This window comes from Nicotiana sylvestris, chromosome 10 (genome assembly GCF_000393655.2).
Source record: "Nicotiana sylvestris chromosome 10, ASM39365v2, whole genome shotgun sequence".
In the NCBI taxonomy this organism is placed as follows: domain Eukaryota; kingdom Viridiplantae; phylum Streptophyta; class Magnoliopsida; order Solanales; family Solanaceae; genus Nicotiana; species Nicotiana sylvestris.
Window position 1 is genome coordinate 136,042,734 of NC_091066.1, and position 18,125 is coordinate 136,060,858.

General features: G+C 36.4%; 1 protein-coding gene across 1 annotated transcript; it reads left to right on the forward strand.

Moving 5' to 3' along the window:
- The first annotated feature begins 2,917 nt into the window (after positions 1-2,917).
- LOC138880003 (uncharacterized mitochondrial protein AtMg00810-like) lies at positions 2,918-3,835 on the forward strand. Its single transcript, XM_070159652.1, has 3 exons — positions 2,918-2,999; positions 3,171-3,596; positions 3,738-3,835. Exons 1-3 carry the CDS (start codon positions 2,918-2,920, stop codon positions 3,833-3,835), a joined length of 606 nt encoding a protein of 201 aa, XP_070015753.1.
- Positions 3,836-18,125: the final 14,290 nt, after the last annotated feature.

Consider the following 18,125-nt stretch of genomic DNA (forward strand, 5'->3'; position numbering starts at 1 on the left):
CCAATTCCTCCCACGAAAGATGCAAATGGTGAAGTCATCACATCAACTAATCCTCTGGATTTGGACAATCACACTGATGAACAAGCTGTTGTTATCACTGTAAATGCAAAAGCAAAAAAAACTACTGTACAACGCTATCAGTGGAGAAGAATATGAAAAAATATCCAGTTATGAGACTGCAAAAGAAATATGGGATAAATTGGAAGTCACTTATGAAGGAACCAACAAAGTGAAAGAGACTAGAATTAATCTCCCGGTTAGAGAAAATGAATTATTTCAAATGAAGAATGGAGAATCTGTTGAAAAAATATTTTCCAGATTCAGCAAAATCCTTGGAGACCTCAAATCATTTGGAAGATCTATTAAAAGTGGAGAACATGCTAGAAAGATCCTCAGAAGTCTACCTATAATCTGGTAACCAAAAGTTATTGCTTTAGAATGTCAAGAACTGGACAAAATCTCTTATGATGAACTTAGAGGTGACTTGATTGCTTTTGAGAAAACTCATTTTGACAGACAATTCAAGAGAAAAAGAAGACCGTTGCTTTCAAGGCAACTATAGCTGAACCTGAAAATGAAGATGAAGTAGAAGGAGGAGAACAAGATAAAAATATTGCAATGCACTCGCAAGTTGTGACCATCATGATGAGAAGAAACAAAACTACAGAAGAGGTAAGTTTAATTTCAGAAAAGGAAAGGCGAGCAATGAATCGATAAAAATAATGGAAGATGTTACGAATGTGGAAAGCTCAAACACGTTCAAGCTGATTGTCCTGAATTAAAAAGGAAGCTTAGCAAAAACGTACAAAAGAAGAAAGCTTTTGGAGCATGGAGTGATGAGGAGAAATCTGATCATGAGGAAATTGCCAACATGTGCTTTATGGCTCTTAGCAACAATGAAGAAACAGATAAACTTGGACTAATGGCAGACATCAACGATGAAGAAGATGATTCAAGTAGACCTTGTTCACCGTTGGATGAAGGAACTAGTGAGGTACTTACTCCTTTATGTCCATCTTATTATGAACTTCAAGAATTTGTTGATATTGCTCTTGCAGACATTGAAAGAGTAGTAAATGAACTCAGAAAAGTCAAGAGAGAAAGAGAAAGATAAAAGAAGGATTGGGCCCTGAAACTAGAAGTATGCGAAATTGAACGTGATATATTTCAAGAAGAAGTAAACAAACTCAGGATCCAATTGAATGGTCTACAAAAACCTCAAGTTCTAGTTCAGTCAAACCTGATCAGAATGTCCCTGTTAGAAATAAAATAGTGTGTTCCTTTTGTGGTATAAATGGTCATAGCACTAACAATTCCAGGAACAGAATTAGAGCTGAGTATAATTCTAAAAACTTCAACAGCTCATCTCGCACCTACTGTGGTAAAAGAGGTCACACCTCAAATCATTGCAGGTTCAAAAACAACATGAGGTGGATTTGGAGACCAAAATCTTCAAATCAAACTAACTCTCAAAAATCTAACCAGTCAGGACCCAAGAAGGCTTGGGTACCTAAAAATAAGTAATCTTGTTTTGCAGGAACACCGCAAGAAGAATAAAAAAGGAAAATGGTATCTTGACAGCGCGTGTTCCAGACATTTGGCGGGTGCCAAACAATTGTTCAAATCAGTCACCAAGCTAGATGGAGGAACAATTACTTTTGGTGACAAATCCAAAGGAAATGTTATTGGTGTTGGAAAGGTTCCATTAAGCTCTACATGTGACGTGGATGAAGTTTACTTAGTAGATGATTTCTCTAGATTTACATGGTTTATATTTCTTAGTCATAAAGATGATGCCTTAAAGAATTTTGAAGTCTTTTGTAAGAAGGTTTAACGTGAGAAGGGTTACTACATCTCTACAATCAGGAGTGATCATGGAGGAAAGTCTGAAAGCAGAGCGTTTGAAATTTTTTGCAATGATCAAGGAATCTCCCATAATTTCTCTTCATCTAGATCTCCTCAGCAGAATGGTGTAGTAGAGCAGAAAAACAGAACCTTGCAGGATATTGCAAGAATCATGATAGTGGAAAACTCTTTACCTCATCATTTCTGGGAAGAAGCTGTAAGTACATCATGTCATATTATTAACGGATGTCTCATTCGTCCTATTCTCAATAAGACTCCCTATGAACTATGAAATGGTAAGAAACCAAAAATCAGCTACTTCCACCCTTTCGAATGCAAATGCTTTGTTCATAATAATGGTAAGGATAATCTGTGTAAGTTTGATCCAAAGAGTGATGAAGGTATATTTCTTGGTTACTCTCCGTCAAGTAGAGCTTATAGAGTTTATAATAAGAGAACCTTATGCATTGAAGAATCTATTCATGTTGTTTTTATTGATACTAACCCTCGCCCAAGGAATGATCCTGAAGATGAGGAAATTTCGTGTGCTTCAAAATCTGTTATTGCAGGTAAAGATCATCAAAGTGAGTCAGCTAATCAACAGACTCAACCAGCTGAAGCTCCTTCAGAAGATCATGACTTGTCTCAACCAGATCAGTCAACTAACATGAAAAAGATCTCTTCAGTAATACTCCAAATGAATGGAGGAATAAACCAGGATATCCTCACAAATTTATTATTGGAGATCCACAAGAAAGAATAACTACAAGGAGATCACAAAAGAACAAGTCTCATGTAGCTCTCATTTCTCAAATTGAGCCCAAAATAATTGATGAAGCTCTAAATGATTCTCATTGGATCAACGCTATGAAAGAAGAATTAGATCAGTTTGAGAAAAATAAAGTCTGGGAATTAGTTCCAAAACCTTAAAACTCCTATGTTGTTGGGACTAAATGGGTTTTCAGAAATAAATTGGATAAATCAGTCTAAGTCATTCAAAATAAAGCAAGACTGGTGGCTCAAGGTTACTCTCAACAAGAAGGAATCGATTATGATGAAAACCTTTGCACCAATGGCAAGACTTGAATCCATCCAAATTTTACTTGCCTTTACCGCTCACAAAGGATTCAAACTGTATCAAATGGATGTCAAAAGTGCGTTCCTAAATGGTTATATATTTGAAGAAGTATACGTGAAGTAACCTCCTGGGTTTGCAAATGCCACTCTTTCAAACCATGTATACAAGCTGACTAAAACCCTGTACGGCCTCAAACAAGCTCTGTGAGCATGGTATGAAAGGTTAAGTTCTTTTCTTTTGAATCAAGGTTTCAAACGAGGTAACATAGATACAACTCTTTTTATTAAGCAATCAAATTCTGGTGATCTCATTACTCAAATTTATGTTGATGATATTATCTTTGGTAGCCCTAACACTACTCTTTCTGAAGAATTTGCTCTTTCCATGAAAGGTGAATTTGAGATGAGCACGATGGGAGAACTAACCTTCTTCCTTGGACTTCAAATCAAGCAGTCTCCTAAAGGAATTTTCATCAGCAAAACTAAGTACACCAAGGAGCTTATCAAAAAGTTTGGAATGGAAAATTCTAAGGCTATTGGCACTCTTATGAGTCCAACTACTGTGCTAGATGATGACAATAATGAAAAAATGGTTGATGAAACCATGCATAGAAGAATGATTGGATCTCTACTTTATTTAACTGCTAGTCGACCAAATATTATGTTTAGTATATGTAAATGTTCTAGATTTCAGTTAGCTCCTAAAAAATCCCATTTGACTACTGTTAAACGCATTATTAGATATTTAATTGGTACGACTGATTTCGACCTATGGTATGATCATTCTAATAATTTTTCCTTAAGATGTTTTTCAGATTCTAATTTTACAAGAGACAAAACTGATAGGAAAAGTACCAGTGGGACATGTCAATTGCTGGGAAATACCTTAGTATCTTGGCACAGCAAGAAATAAAATTGTGTTTCTCTTTCAACAACTGAGGCAGAATACCTAGTTGTTGGAAATTGTTGTACACAAGTTTTATGGATCATGCATCAACTCCTTGACAATGATTTATGTCTTACTGCTACTCTTTTTTTTTTTTGCAACAACACCGGTACTATCTGTCTATCTAAAAATTCTGTGCATCATTCTAGAGCAAAGCATATAAAAGTTAAATATTATTTTATTCTTGATCATGTTGCAAAAGGTGATATTGCATTAGAATTTATTAGCACTGATTCTCAGCTTGCTGATATTTTCACTAAACCTCGTTTAGAAGAAAGATTTTTGTATCCTTCGAGAAAAGATTGGCATTCTGCCAAATTTATTTACTTGTTCAAGTGGTTAAATTATTTTACACGCTTTCAATATATTTTATTTCCTTACTTATCCGTGTACTCATTAATTTTATTGTGGAGGTGTAATTATTACTTGCAGTCATTCAGAACCATCACCTCCGTCTGTACTTGACCTTTCCGATAACCAAGATGCCCCTTCACTTATCTTAAATCCTTTATAAAAAACCGCCCTCTTCCAAATACTCTCTTCATTCTCTACCAAATCTCCAATTTCTCCATGGCCAAAAGAAACCCTTCCTCTACAACCAGACGAAGCCGTAGGTTTCAAAAACCTCTCAATACAGAAGAAACGGTGGATGTAGAATCATCTATTAATTCAGACATTCTCAAGACTAACAATGATAGCAGTGTCTCATCTGAAAATCACCCCATTAGCCAAAAAAAGGCCGAAAAACGACCCATGGAGTGAACCCCCAAAAAGGCTGCGTGCAAAAAGGGCAAGGTAGAATGCTTTGATTTTGGTCCGAAAGACAAGTTGATCTTCTATGACCCCGTGAAAAGTCAAGGTTTGAGTCCTATAAGTCAAATCCATAGCTTATGGACGTTGTGTAAGTCTCTCTCTTATGCAAAGACTTCATTGTGATGTGACTGCAATTTTTGATTTTCAGCACCTTTCCCCTGTGTTTGACACTCTTTGAAATTCTGTGTATGAAGAACCTGTGAGAATGTTTTATGCAAATCTATTTGTGAATGATAAGGATAACTTAGAATCTATGGTCTTAGGTACTAGAATTATGTTGGACTCCTACCAATTTGAAAAGATTTTTTCTGCCAAATTTAGTGGGTATGATGTGTTTGTCCAAAATTCTTGTCCCAAAGACTTTGAAGTGTCTCTTTAAGAAGCAAAAATTTTCTTGTCTGATAATCCCCCTGACATTGGCCCCAAAAATCTGAAGTTTGAACATCGTGTTTTAGCCCACATGATTGCCACTACTCTTCTTCCCAGGTCTGGGTCCCTAAGTTCGTTGTCCACTAGAGATATCTTTGTCCTCTATTGTCTGGTCAACAACAAATGTCTTAATTTGTTTGTATGGATTCGTCAATATATCCTTGAGAGTATCAGGAATATTTCCTCTTATGCTGCTTGTCTGCCCTATGGTATTCTTATCTCTCATATTCTGGAAGTTATGAAGGTTGACTTGGCACCCTTTACACCCAGGCACATCTCCACTACCTATAATAAAACTGATTTTCTATGATGGGTTACTCATTGGGTGAAAATGGATGGGTTAAGAGGGCCAAGGCTGAAAGTGCTCCAGCTCCGGTTGATGTTCAAGTTGATCAACCAGTTCCTCAGTTGACTACCTCCCATAGACTTCCACACATTCAACAACACCTTGATGAAGTCAAGCTGCTGCTGGTGGTAATGAAAGAACATGTAGATAAAATCAGAGAAGTCATTAAGGAGACAGGTTCAGACGTAGCAAAGCTACGGATAGACATAGGAGCTACAAGGAGACATGGAACTTGGGCCTTCAATTCCATGATTGAAAAAATGGACAAGCTCGTCAAGGATGTTGACAACTCCTATGACTCCTTTTGCACCAAAGTTATCAACACCCTCAAATACTTTTTGGGACGTCATTAATTATCTCTGGCTGTTTAGTGACAAATAACTTATGTTTTTTTTGCTGTTTTTTGTGGTGGCCTTTAGACAATATTTTTTGGTTTGTACTAACTTAAGCCTCTGTTGAAGGCTCTACTGCTCTAACCCCTTTTAGTGTGTACATTATATTGCTCTGTGTTTCTATATATTATATTACTCTTTCCTTTTTGATTGATGTCAAAGTAGGAGAAAGAAAAAATGTGAGTAAATACTCAGGGGAAGCACTAGCTCAGGGGGAGCAACTCCTTAAAAGGGAAGTACCTTAATTATAAACTTATTTACTCCTTAAGGAAGGTCACATTCGAATCTGGGCCAGTCAAAGAGCAAGATTCAAAGAGGCACCTCTTGGGTCAAATCCCTTAATTAAAGATCTTGTGCCTCCAGTTTCGAAAAGGACTCAACGACTCTTTTCTCTTGTATAAGAAAGTTGCTCTCTCAAGAAGAAGATCATAAAGTGTATTCCAAATCCATCTACTTCTTAGTTCAAACACTGTAATTATGAGTTATTAGTGTCTCAAAAGATAGAGAGATCTAGAGTACAAAAGAAAGTTGTGTCAATTGATTAGAACTCAAGTGTTGATTCTATACGTTGGTGGTAAACACAAAAACCATCAATTTTGTAACTTTATTCAAATATCTTAAGGGAACCCTTATGACCCAAGGGAAACAGGATGTAAGTACCACAACGGTACCGAACCAGTATAAATCGTGTGTGTCTTACTACTGCTCTGTTTGACTCGCGGTTAGTCAACTAATACCTATATTAGTCGACTAAATTTTAACTAGGCAACAATTCCCTCCCCCCCCCATTGTACTTTCACAGTAAACTATACGAAATTGTATACATTTATCCATCGTTAAAAAGTGGCCCAGTCCTGCCCTTGCCGTGCATAAGCTGGGTCACATATAGGGCTATTCATTTGGATCGGATATCCAAAATCTGAACCGTTCCGTTCAATTTTGCATTTCGAATTTCGGATTGGATCGAATTTCGGAATGTGTTTATTAAAATTTTGGAATTCGGATCGAATTCGGATTGGTATAATTTTAATACAATCCGATCCGAAATCTGAAATTATTAGGGCATGCATAAATACTAAACTTTAATTTCGAATAGTTAGTACTTCTTTTACATTTTTATCCAAGTTATTACCTTTACAAGTAATGGATTTAGATATATTGGCACCATAGTACTCTCATAATTGCATAAACATGAATTCTTTTGTCACGCCCCAAAAATCGAGGAGCGCGACCGGTGCTCAACCGATTTAACTCGACTGAGCAAGCTTGTTAGGTTTCATTCTACCCAAACTAATTCATGAATAAATAGGAGATGGACTCCATTAATCATACTTTGTAAGTATTTCATTAACAACTTCCATTTTATTTCCATTAGCATCTTAATTCATAATTATCAAAATATTACAAGTTTTTTAAATCTTTGCCAAATATCAAGATTTCTAACTCAATTCTCCGTTATCAAACACCACCCGCAACCTGTATACGGAGCCTCTAAATACAACTGAAGAGTAAAATGGAAATGCCGGCAACAAGGCTCCGGCTATACCTCAAAATATAAAGTACATGATAAACAATTGATACAGGACCCCAAAATGAAGTGGGGCTCACCATGCCAGCCGAAAGGAAGATGCGTCACTAGCTGCGACCACCACTGCCTGCTATGGAACCACCTACATCTATTTAAAGATGTAGTGCCCCAGGCAAAAATGGACGTTAGTGCCATCGAATAGCACTAGTATGCATAATTAAACACCATCTCATTAGGAAGAACAACCATACAAGAACAAAGAAATCATAAAGATTCAACAAAAGCTTTAAACAATCACCACATCATCAAATAAAAGGAATCACATAGCTTTGACATAATTTCCATAGCTTTAGTTTGGGGCATTTAATACTGTTCATCATCATTCACAATGCTACCGCTTTCTTGAGCGGAGTCCGATCACGACCCGATTGGCTAGGTTGCCTCATTTGAGATATGTACCTCAATCATAATCTCATTCTCACTTTCCGAAATTCAATATCAGCACAAATACCACCATGTGTGCGGCATAGCGTCCGATCATAGCCTGATCGGCTAGGCTGCCTTACCAAGGCATTTTTCCTTTCTCATTAATCATCTTATTTCAATCTTTATTTCATATATATCAATTCATAGGCACTTAGGGCCACAATTATCACATCATACTTGGCATTAGGCCACATTTCATAACTTACATTCCACATCACTTTCACTTTCAACATCAAACTTGCAATTTAAGATAATGGGCACATACAAGAGAAATTCAAGTTGTAAGCATAGAGAGTAATTCTCATGATTCGGCATAATAATCACAATTTAAACTTGACACAAAATCTAGGCAATTTAGCAAATAGTTCACATTCTTCACGTATCCCAAATTTACCAAGAATAGCACATTGAACACATTGAGACACACCTTTCACATATATTTTTGCAACACCAAATACTTTGAAATAACAAATACTACATAAATCAAATTTCGGACTTACAACATATGCGGGGACACCATGGGAGCTTAATTTCTAAGAATATGGGGTTTTAGCCATACATACCTTGTTTAAGCTTTTCTTAAGTTTCTACAATCCACCAACACCTCTAGCAATAACAATCTATAAGGAGAAAGCGAAATCAATTAATAATTTAGAAGGATTTCCCATGGTATAACTCTCTTAGGAATTTCATCAAACGCCTAATCATGTGAAATAGACTACAAGGTTCTACAATAGAAATTCCTTCTTCCCTCATCCAATTTCATCAAGAACTACCCAAAATAGTTCATTAATCCCACATACTATAGCTTAGTGTCACATACATGGCCCATTTTTAACCCCACAATATATTTTTGAACTCATAATCTCATATATGAAATATTAGAAGTAGGACTTACCCGTAAGATAGTGAGCTAGAGATTAGCATGCTTGATTCTTGAGGGTTTGTGCAAGATTGATGATTAGGAGGCTAGGTTCCCTCTTTCTCTCTCTAAAATGCTCTCACTTCTCTCTAGATTTAGTGTAAAATGGTCCCAAATGAAGCCCCAAAGCTTATTTATCAAAGTGGATTCAGATATGAAAATTTTCAAAAATAACCCCCGAAGTCAAATATGTGGTGCAATTATGCTATAGCATAATCGAAATGTGGGCAGCATTCTTGTAGCATAATCATTATGCGATAGCATAATCGACATCATAATCAACATGTGACAACATAACGTTTTGCCTGACACTGCTTCATTATGAGACGCATATGCGGTCCGCATAGTCGTTTTGCAATCGCAAAATTGGTCGTAAATCCAGCCTTTGGTAATTTGATCATAACTTTGTGTAGGGATGTCCAAATGACAAACGTTTTGAAGCGTTAGAAACTAGACTCGAAGACATTTCATTTGATTGGTTGTTAACCACATAAAACAGTTTATATATATATATATATATATATGCTCGTCCAAAGTGTGGACTTGTGCTAACTCATTTGGAATTTTAGCCTAGTATGAAATTTTCCAAGTTGACTTAGACTTAGGCCTCCCATTAGACCCCACATTACACATTATAAGGATTATACACTTATTTACCAAATCTAATTGATTCCCATCATGTTAATATCACATAAAATATTATAATTAGCCTACCTGGTACCATGAAATCCTAAATTACTTGGCAAAATTTCTGGGGCCTTACATTCTCCCCCCCTCCCCCCTTTTAGGATCATTCGTCCTCGAATGAGGAGTAGAGTCCACCCTAAATGCTTAACATAATATATCTCTTTTCTCCTCACCTACCTCAAGTCCCTAAATTTTGACTAACTCCTAAAGTTTGCAGAAATTTCAGTAGAGTCTCCTTTGTAACTAGGCCTATCCACCTGCCAGAGAATCACCAAAACCATCCTAACAACACATCCATAACGATACAAAGCACCACAATGTATATATCAACAATACTAATCTCACAATTACAAGCACTACATTATCATAAGGGTACATGGACATGAACTGCACATTTCTAAATCATAATACCTAGAAGGTACCTTTCAAGTCAAAACCAATTGCTATACAATCAAGAGAAAATACCTTATTTCCACAACACTCTCGATCTTCAATGTGGCCTCTTATACTTACAGGATTTGCCATAACACATTCATGGCAACAACCCCAACCTCCAAACTTATCTAACAAGGATGACAGCTAGATACCTCACATAAATTAACTATCCATTAACTTCACCCTCAATAATTTCCACCATAATGATACACAAAAAATATCCAACTACCTTCTTAGACATAGACACTTGAAAACACAAAATATATGGGGAACAACTATGGGGAAACTCTCTTAGTGCGGCCTAATGTGAAATACACTTATGCAACCTTCATTATCAACTAACATAACATCTTCAGGGGAAAGTATTGAGAATAACCTTTTCACCCTCCTCAATTCTAAATCTCTATACGAACACCCACGCTAAACCTTTGATGACCTTCAATAATTACTCTAAGATATGCTATCATAAACTGACCATAAAATTACCTATCGAATATATGTGATCACACGGGGATGCTTCCTCTTTGACATGTTTGAACCTTCAATATCCACTATATTTAATACATTGAGGAGCAACGAAATTCAAGATCAGGTAGGAATTATCCAGGAATCCATTAATGTGCTGAGCAAAGTATTTCATGAGGTTATATGCTAATAGACACGAAGATTACTACTAACAATACTAACATGGTTAATTATTTTGACGACATTAATTATTAGACAAATGAGGCATATGGGCAACTAGTACATTGGCAATAGAAATCATTAAGGAGGAATATTCAAGTACGTGACCCAGTCATCTCCTAGAGTGTAGGGAAAGCCAGTTTATCGGGAAGGAGAATACTCTGGCACCTTGAATGCGATATGGGTTTCAAAGTACATGAAGTTGAATTACACTCCGATCGTTAACTGACACAAGGAATCTATACCACAAGTCCATGAGGATGAAAATAAGTTGAATACTTATGATATTATCATGTTTCAAACAACTAAACCCTTCCCGATAATTGATCCTATATGAGAGAACTAAAGATACGACAACTTGTTTTCCAAATCAATATGCTCATGATATGTGCAAAAATCTGAAGGCATCTAATCTCAACCTTTCACGAGTGAAACCACATAGTTAGGACATCTTAATATTGAGACGAAATCATATATTGGTTAGAGGGGTTCTAATGGTTAACATGATGCTCCAGGGAGAAAGACAAATAACACTCTTATCCACCCAGGAAGGTGGAATACCAAGAGTAGCAAAACTCCCCGCACATGACAATGACATCGTCAATAATCCTAGAAGCCAGATGAGTTGAAGGATACGTAACCCATACAATCCGATCCATTTAAGACTTTTGAAAAGGGGACGCACTTTGGTTTGAAATCATGGCAATATAAGCCTGAATTTAGGGGAAATCATTACTTTTGGAACCCATGAGACAAGCCCACGTAGCCCTAGAAAATCGTTAATAATGGCGAGAAAGTACTTAAAACCATTACGAGTTGGTGTAGAATAAAGCCTCAAAGTGTCCACATGAATAAGTTTGAAAGAATGAGCCATCTTAATGTATTTATCGGAAAAAGTAACATGGGTTATCTACTCACAGGGACAAGCAGAGCAGGTAAATGGTTGTTAGAAGAACATCTACAAGGAATACCAGTAATATTTATTTATTCTAACAAAAGGAATATGTCCATATCCTTGATGCTATAAGACTTCATCTTTGATGCCATAAAACATAAATGAATTTTACAATGAGAGTTATCAGATTAAATAGATAGTAGGGCAGCAAAACTAATGAGCACCATTTGGAACCAACAAGCTTAAACTTAGTTGAAGACATTAGAAGTCTATAGTTAAGGGGAATTTACCCACTTCCAGTGTCCTTTTTTTAAAAAGGGGGCTTGTAGAGTACATAAAAGTGAGGTGAATTGAATCGAATCATATAGTTGGATAGCTAGTCGAGAAAATGAGATAAGATCGTATTGAAAAATATGGAGAAACGACACATGATGCAAGGTAAATGAAAAGAAAGTGAGAGAGCCTATGGAAGTATCCTTTACATTGTAAACACTAGGAAGGGTGGTAATATAAGGGATTACGAGAAGCTAAATTTTTTAAAGAAGATCTCTGTATGTATTCACGTGATGTATAGCTCTAGAATTCAAAAATCCAATTATGTTTAGCAACTCTACTTCACAATGAAGCACTACAACACACTTCTACTCAACCAGCTATTACCAGCCACATTGGGAGATGCTATAAGACTTGACTGAGAGAAAGGCTTTGACATATGAATGTGTTACTAGGTGTATTGCTCCTTGGTCAACCCAAAACCAAAAGGCGGGAGTTAGACTGATAAACTGATCGTTGGACTAGCATATGTGTAGATAATCCATTATCGAAAGGAGATAATTCAATCTCAGCAATTGCGACATGCTATCAACCCTTAATGAACTTGAAGTGATGTGGGAACCCAATGAGATAGTATAAAATAATCATGGAAGGTTTACAGGTGTTCATAATGAGTTCTCCATGGATTTTGACTTGAGAAATACCCAGATGCTAATAAAAGACAAAAAAACATGAGAAATAGGCGGTGTGCTATGATAACCCCCAAAGGTGCGCTTGGTCTTGACGAAGAGCCTAGTAATGGTCCTTATGAGAAAGGAAGTGTTACAATGACACATAGAAGGATATGTTCTCTCATGGTTATCGAGCAAGTATTGGGAAACTAGAACAATGAATTCACTAACTAAGGAACACAATTAACACATGTTGTGGAGGTGTAAAGAGAAAATAAACATTTGTTATGAGCTGGACATGCTTCTGCTATATTAACTCCCAATTGCAATACACGACCACGCCACGGGCATCCACAATACTAGAAACAAAGTGAGCTACTTATTGAGGGATGTCCCAAGTTGACACGAAAGTTATACTAAGATGGCGACACAAGATCTTCCTATGATGGGGATGTGAGGATCTCAATTTTCAGAGAGACTTTATGCACACGGTGACCATTTAGATTGGCATGCACTCATGTGATAGGTGTTAAGGTATGCTCTTATGTTACTCGACAGTGAGAAGCTCTCATGATGATACTCGAAAAAAAGTAGAGTGACTGTTCAGACTATAGAAGCCATATACACCAGTGAGTAAAAGAGTGACTCGAGAAGGATCGCAACACTGGAATGCTTTACATGGAACTTGACACCACATATGTAAACTTTACGACGGAGCATGCATAGGCACAAATGAGCATATATTGTCCATTTAAATAAAAAGATCCTGTAAGAAATTTATCAGGTATAGTCCATTGTTGAGAATTTAGGAAAGTAAGTGGAAAGTGTTAATCCTAGAGTTATAACTCAATTCAAGGACATAATTATAGAACTTAATTCCAGAAGAGCATGTAAATAAGAGAATTTGTGATAGAGTGGATTCATGAATAATACGTCTTGTTCACGGAGTAGGTACATGAAATGTTTTATGACTCAACATCTTATTACGACCATGTTCATGAGAACTCTTCAATATGGGTGCACATATACAAAAAGGAAATTGTGCGGTGTTCATAATGGTATAGCAAGGAGTGACTTACTTGGTAACTTTATATTGGTAGGGCAGTGCCTTAACTGATGCACCCTGACTCCACACCTGTAACATACATTGGTAACATACTGATATACTACATGATCCGGTGGTGCAGTGACATTAATAGGAACAAGGGTGCTCCCCTTAGCAATAAATCTACTAATCCCTCTATCGCTCGATACATTCTTCTTACAAACTCTTGGGCAATCTCCCTCAGATTCAATGGTGGGGTCATTCCCTCTTTACTTCTTCAAACTCGTGGATTATGGTTTCAAGATTACTCATCTTGAGAGTAAGATATAGCAAGGAAATTAGCTCCCTATCTTGGGTTCTATTGCACGATCTGGAGTATCAAAGAAGGGTGAAATTCCTAAATGTCCAAATAGCCTCTAAATTATAGATGTGGTCGACAACACACCGATAAGAAGGACTCTACTAGACACGGCTCCGAGACATTCTAGGACACTTTAAAACCTTAGGCTCTAATACCAAGTTTGTCCTGCCCCAAAAACCGAGGAGCACGACCGACGCTCAACCGAGTAAATCTGACTAAGCAAGCCTGTTAGGTTTCACTCTACCCAAACTAATTCATGAATAAATAAGAGATGAACTCCATTAATCATACTTTGTAAGTATTTCATTAACAACTTCCATTTTATTTCCATTAGCTGCTTAATTTATAATTATCAAAATATTACAAGTTTTATAAATCTTTGCCAAATATCAAGATTTCTAACTCAATTCCCCATTATCAAACACCACCCACAACCTGTATACGGAGCCTCAAAATACAACTGAAGAATAATATGGAAATGCCGGCAACAAGGCTCCGGGTATAACTCAAAATACAAAGTACATGATAAACAATTGATACAGGACCCCGAAATGAAGTGGGGCTCACCATGTCAGCTGAAAGGAAGATGCATCACTAGCTGCGACCACCACTGCCTGCTATGGAACCACCTACATCCATTTAAAGACGTAGCGCCCCTGGCAAAAGGGACGTTAGTGCCATCAAATAGCACTAGTATGTATAACTAAACATCATCTCATTAGAAAGAACAACCAATCAAGAATAAAGAAATCATAAAGATTCAACAAAAGCTTTAAACAATCACTACATCATCAAATAAAAGGAATCACATAGCTTTTACATAATTTCCATAGCTTTAGTTTGGGGCATTTAATATTGTTCATCATCATTCATAATACCACCGCTTTCTTGAGCGGAGTCCGATCACGACCCGATCGGCTAGGTTACCTCATTTGAAATATGTACCTCAATCATAATCTCATTCTCACTTTTCGGAATTCAATATCAGCACAATACCACCATGTGTGTGGCATGGACTCCGATCGGCTAGACCGCCTTAACAAGGCGTTGTTCCTTTCTCATTAATCATCTCTTTTCAATCTTTATTTCACATATATCGATTCATAGGCACTTAGGGCCACAATTATCATATCATACTTGGCATTAGGCCACATTTCATAACTCACATTCCACATCACTTTCACTTTCAACATCAAACTTGCAATCTAAGATAATGGGCACATACAAGAGCAATTCAAGTTGTAAGCATAGAGAGGAATTCTCATGATTCGGCATAATAATCACAATTTAAACTTGACATAAAATCTATGCAACTTAGCATATAGTTCACATTCTTCACATATTCCCAATTTACCAAGAATAGCACATTGAACACATTGAGATACACCCTTCACATATATTCTTGAAACACCAAATCCTTTGAAATAACAAATACTACATAAATCAAATTTCGGACTTACAACATATGCGGGGACACCATGGGAGCTCAATTTCTAAGAAGAGGGGTTTTAACCATACATACATTGTTTAAGCTTTTCTTAAGTTTCTACAATCCACCAACACCTCTAGCAATAACAATCTATAAGGAGAAAGCGAAATCAATTAATAATTTAGAAGGATTTCCCATGGTATAACTCTCTTAGGAATTTCATCAAACGCCTAATCATGTGAAATAGACTACAAGGTTCTACAATAGAAATTCCTTCTTCCTGTTGCGACCAAAACACTCACGCAAGTGTATGCGATCGACAAGTAATATAGTAGTAAGTAAAGTATCGTTCCCACGAGAAATTGTGATCAACTTATCGACTGATGTAGACTCAAATAATTATCAATTCAAGCTAAATTATCACAAAATATATAAAGAACCAATTTACAATTTACTTAGTAATTAAACAATAATTCAATACAAAATTACTACACCAATTACACAATATTTTGATAACAATTTGGGTAAAGATATTCCCGGGTCATGGACTTGCTAGAAGTTATGCTACTATTTTAGCTTAAAATGGATTTATTGAATTATCCTGGTTATTGATTATAGGGTTAATAATATTCATAAGAATCTTTCGAGTTCTTATGCATCTATTCAAGTTAAACTAATACCTATAGGTCTATGGTACTAATATTAGCAAGAATGCATTTACAACTCCTATTTTTCAACCAAACAAGGCAACTAAGTATATGTCTATCTTAATTGCGAATTCTTCACCCGATGCTCGAGATTCAAAACTTGTTCTATTTGATTCTATATGCAACCAAGAATTTCCTTTTTCAAGTTTAATTCAAGATTCGTAAATAATATTTCACTGTTAGCTACGCAGTAAAATAATTAGAAGCAGAATCAAATAAACAACCCATAGCAATAAATTCAATATCTTCAATCTAAGCTTCAAATAACATAATTATCTAACATCCATGACCCAAGAATACTAGAGTTTTTAGCTACTCATAATCATACAAAAATCAACAATAAAAGTTTTAAACATAATATAAACAAACAAATAGAAGAAAGTTTAGAAGAACTCTTTGAATCCTTGCTCCAAGATGTTGTTCTTCTTCTCCTCTCTTAGCTCCAAGATGAGCTCCTCCTTCTTTTTCTCTCTCTAAAATTATTTCTTCCTGTAAAAATCTGATCTTTATCTCAATAATGGAGCTTTACTTTATGTAAGTTGAGTGGATCCTCTCAGATTTCCCATTTTGCCCCTAAATAATTGATTTCTCGGACAGGACTAGCGCGGGAGCGCATGACCAGCGCACATCCCGCGCATATAGAGTTTCTTTCTGTCTAAATCACTGAACTAGCGTGGGAGCGCATGACCAGCGCTAGTGGGGTTTTCTCTTGTTAAGATGTTGCTGCTCAACTTTTCGTCATTTGACTCCATTTTTCACTTGATTACCATCATAAATCCTCATTTATTTATTGAACTCCTGTAAGACATTAAAGTCATGATTAGAGCTAATTTTTGCATTATTTGAACATTTACAATAGTAAACCATCCTTAAGTTGAATTAAAACATAGGCTATATTAAACAATTTAGCCTATTATCAATACCCCACACTTAGCTTATTGCTAGTCCTCGAGCAATCCACTATATTCTTTTTAGAGAATTCTTCACTCAACCATTTCCCCTCACGCATTACACCTAGAACATTGTACATACTTAACACCTAGCAGTGAACAATCCTAGCCTTAAAGTTGTCTCTCAAGTGCTATGCAATATTCAAACTTCCTCAACTTACTCTTCACAGAAGTCAAGATTTGCTTTTCTGTCACAAGTCATATGCCCTCACCATCATGCCAACAAGAAATATTTGGTAATTACTCCGCACATTCAAGTCATATACTTATAATAATCAATTAAAGCACTCACTCTCACAATAGAAGTCACATGCATGCAATGGGTACCATAAGCTTGCCCGTAATATAAATCTCTACTAAGGTAGGCTTGCTCGATCCAAAATCAATTAGGACTTTTTCATGGTTGTAATGTGGGCTAAGGGACGGGTAGGATGTATTTAGGAATAGTGACTCAACCCCTAAGCACTTTAACACATCACACGAGTAATTTTCAACGCAAATTCTTCAACCCACTTCTCATTCATACACAATATCATCCCACAAATATGCCCTTCTTCTTTAAGCATTCTATTAATTCATTCCCACTAGCTAGAGCAAAACACAATGTAATTTTTCTTGTCACTCAATTTCTGCTAGTGGTGTATTCATTTACAACATAAGTGCACCTTTCATCCTTTTATTGGTTCCACTCAAAAGCCACCCCACACTTATTTCTTTCTTACTTCTTTTAGCGCTCTTCTCATAATTAAAGTGCTTTAAGAGGTAAAAGGATCAAAACAATGTCAATTAAGAACAAAAGGGTATAGGCTTGTAATGCGGGTGCCAAACAAAAAGTCTGAAGGCTCAAAAAGGTTAACTAGGGACAAATTTTATTTTTAATAAGCAATTAAGCTCAAAAAGGTCAAAGAAAGCCTAACATCATTTTTCAAACCGAGCATCACCTCAAATTTCGCTTCAACTCACATACCGGGCAAGTTCTAGACGCAAGTACAATACATGGACTACACAAATACTCACCACACATGGCATATGACTCATTCCAGATCAGCTCATCAAGACACTCCATTACGAGCATTCAATTCAGTACAAACATACAAATTAAGGCACTTTCAATGAGATTCAACAATTAAGACTAAGCGCGTTACACTCTAGGGTCTAATGTGTACAGGTGTGTCAACGCTATGAGTTCTCTTCTATAGCTTGC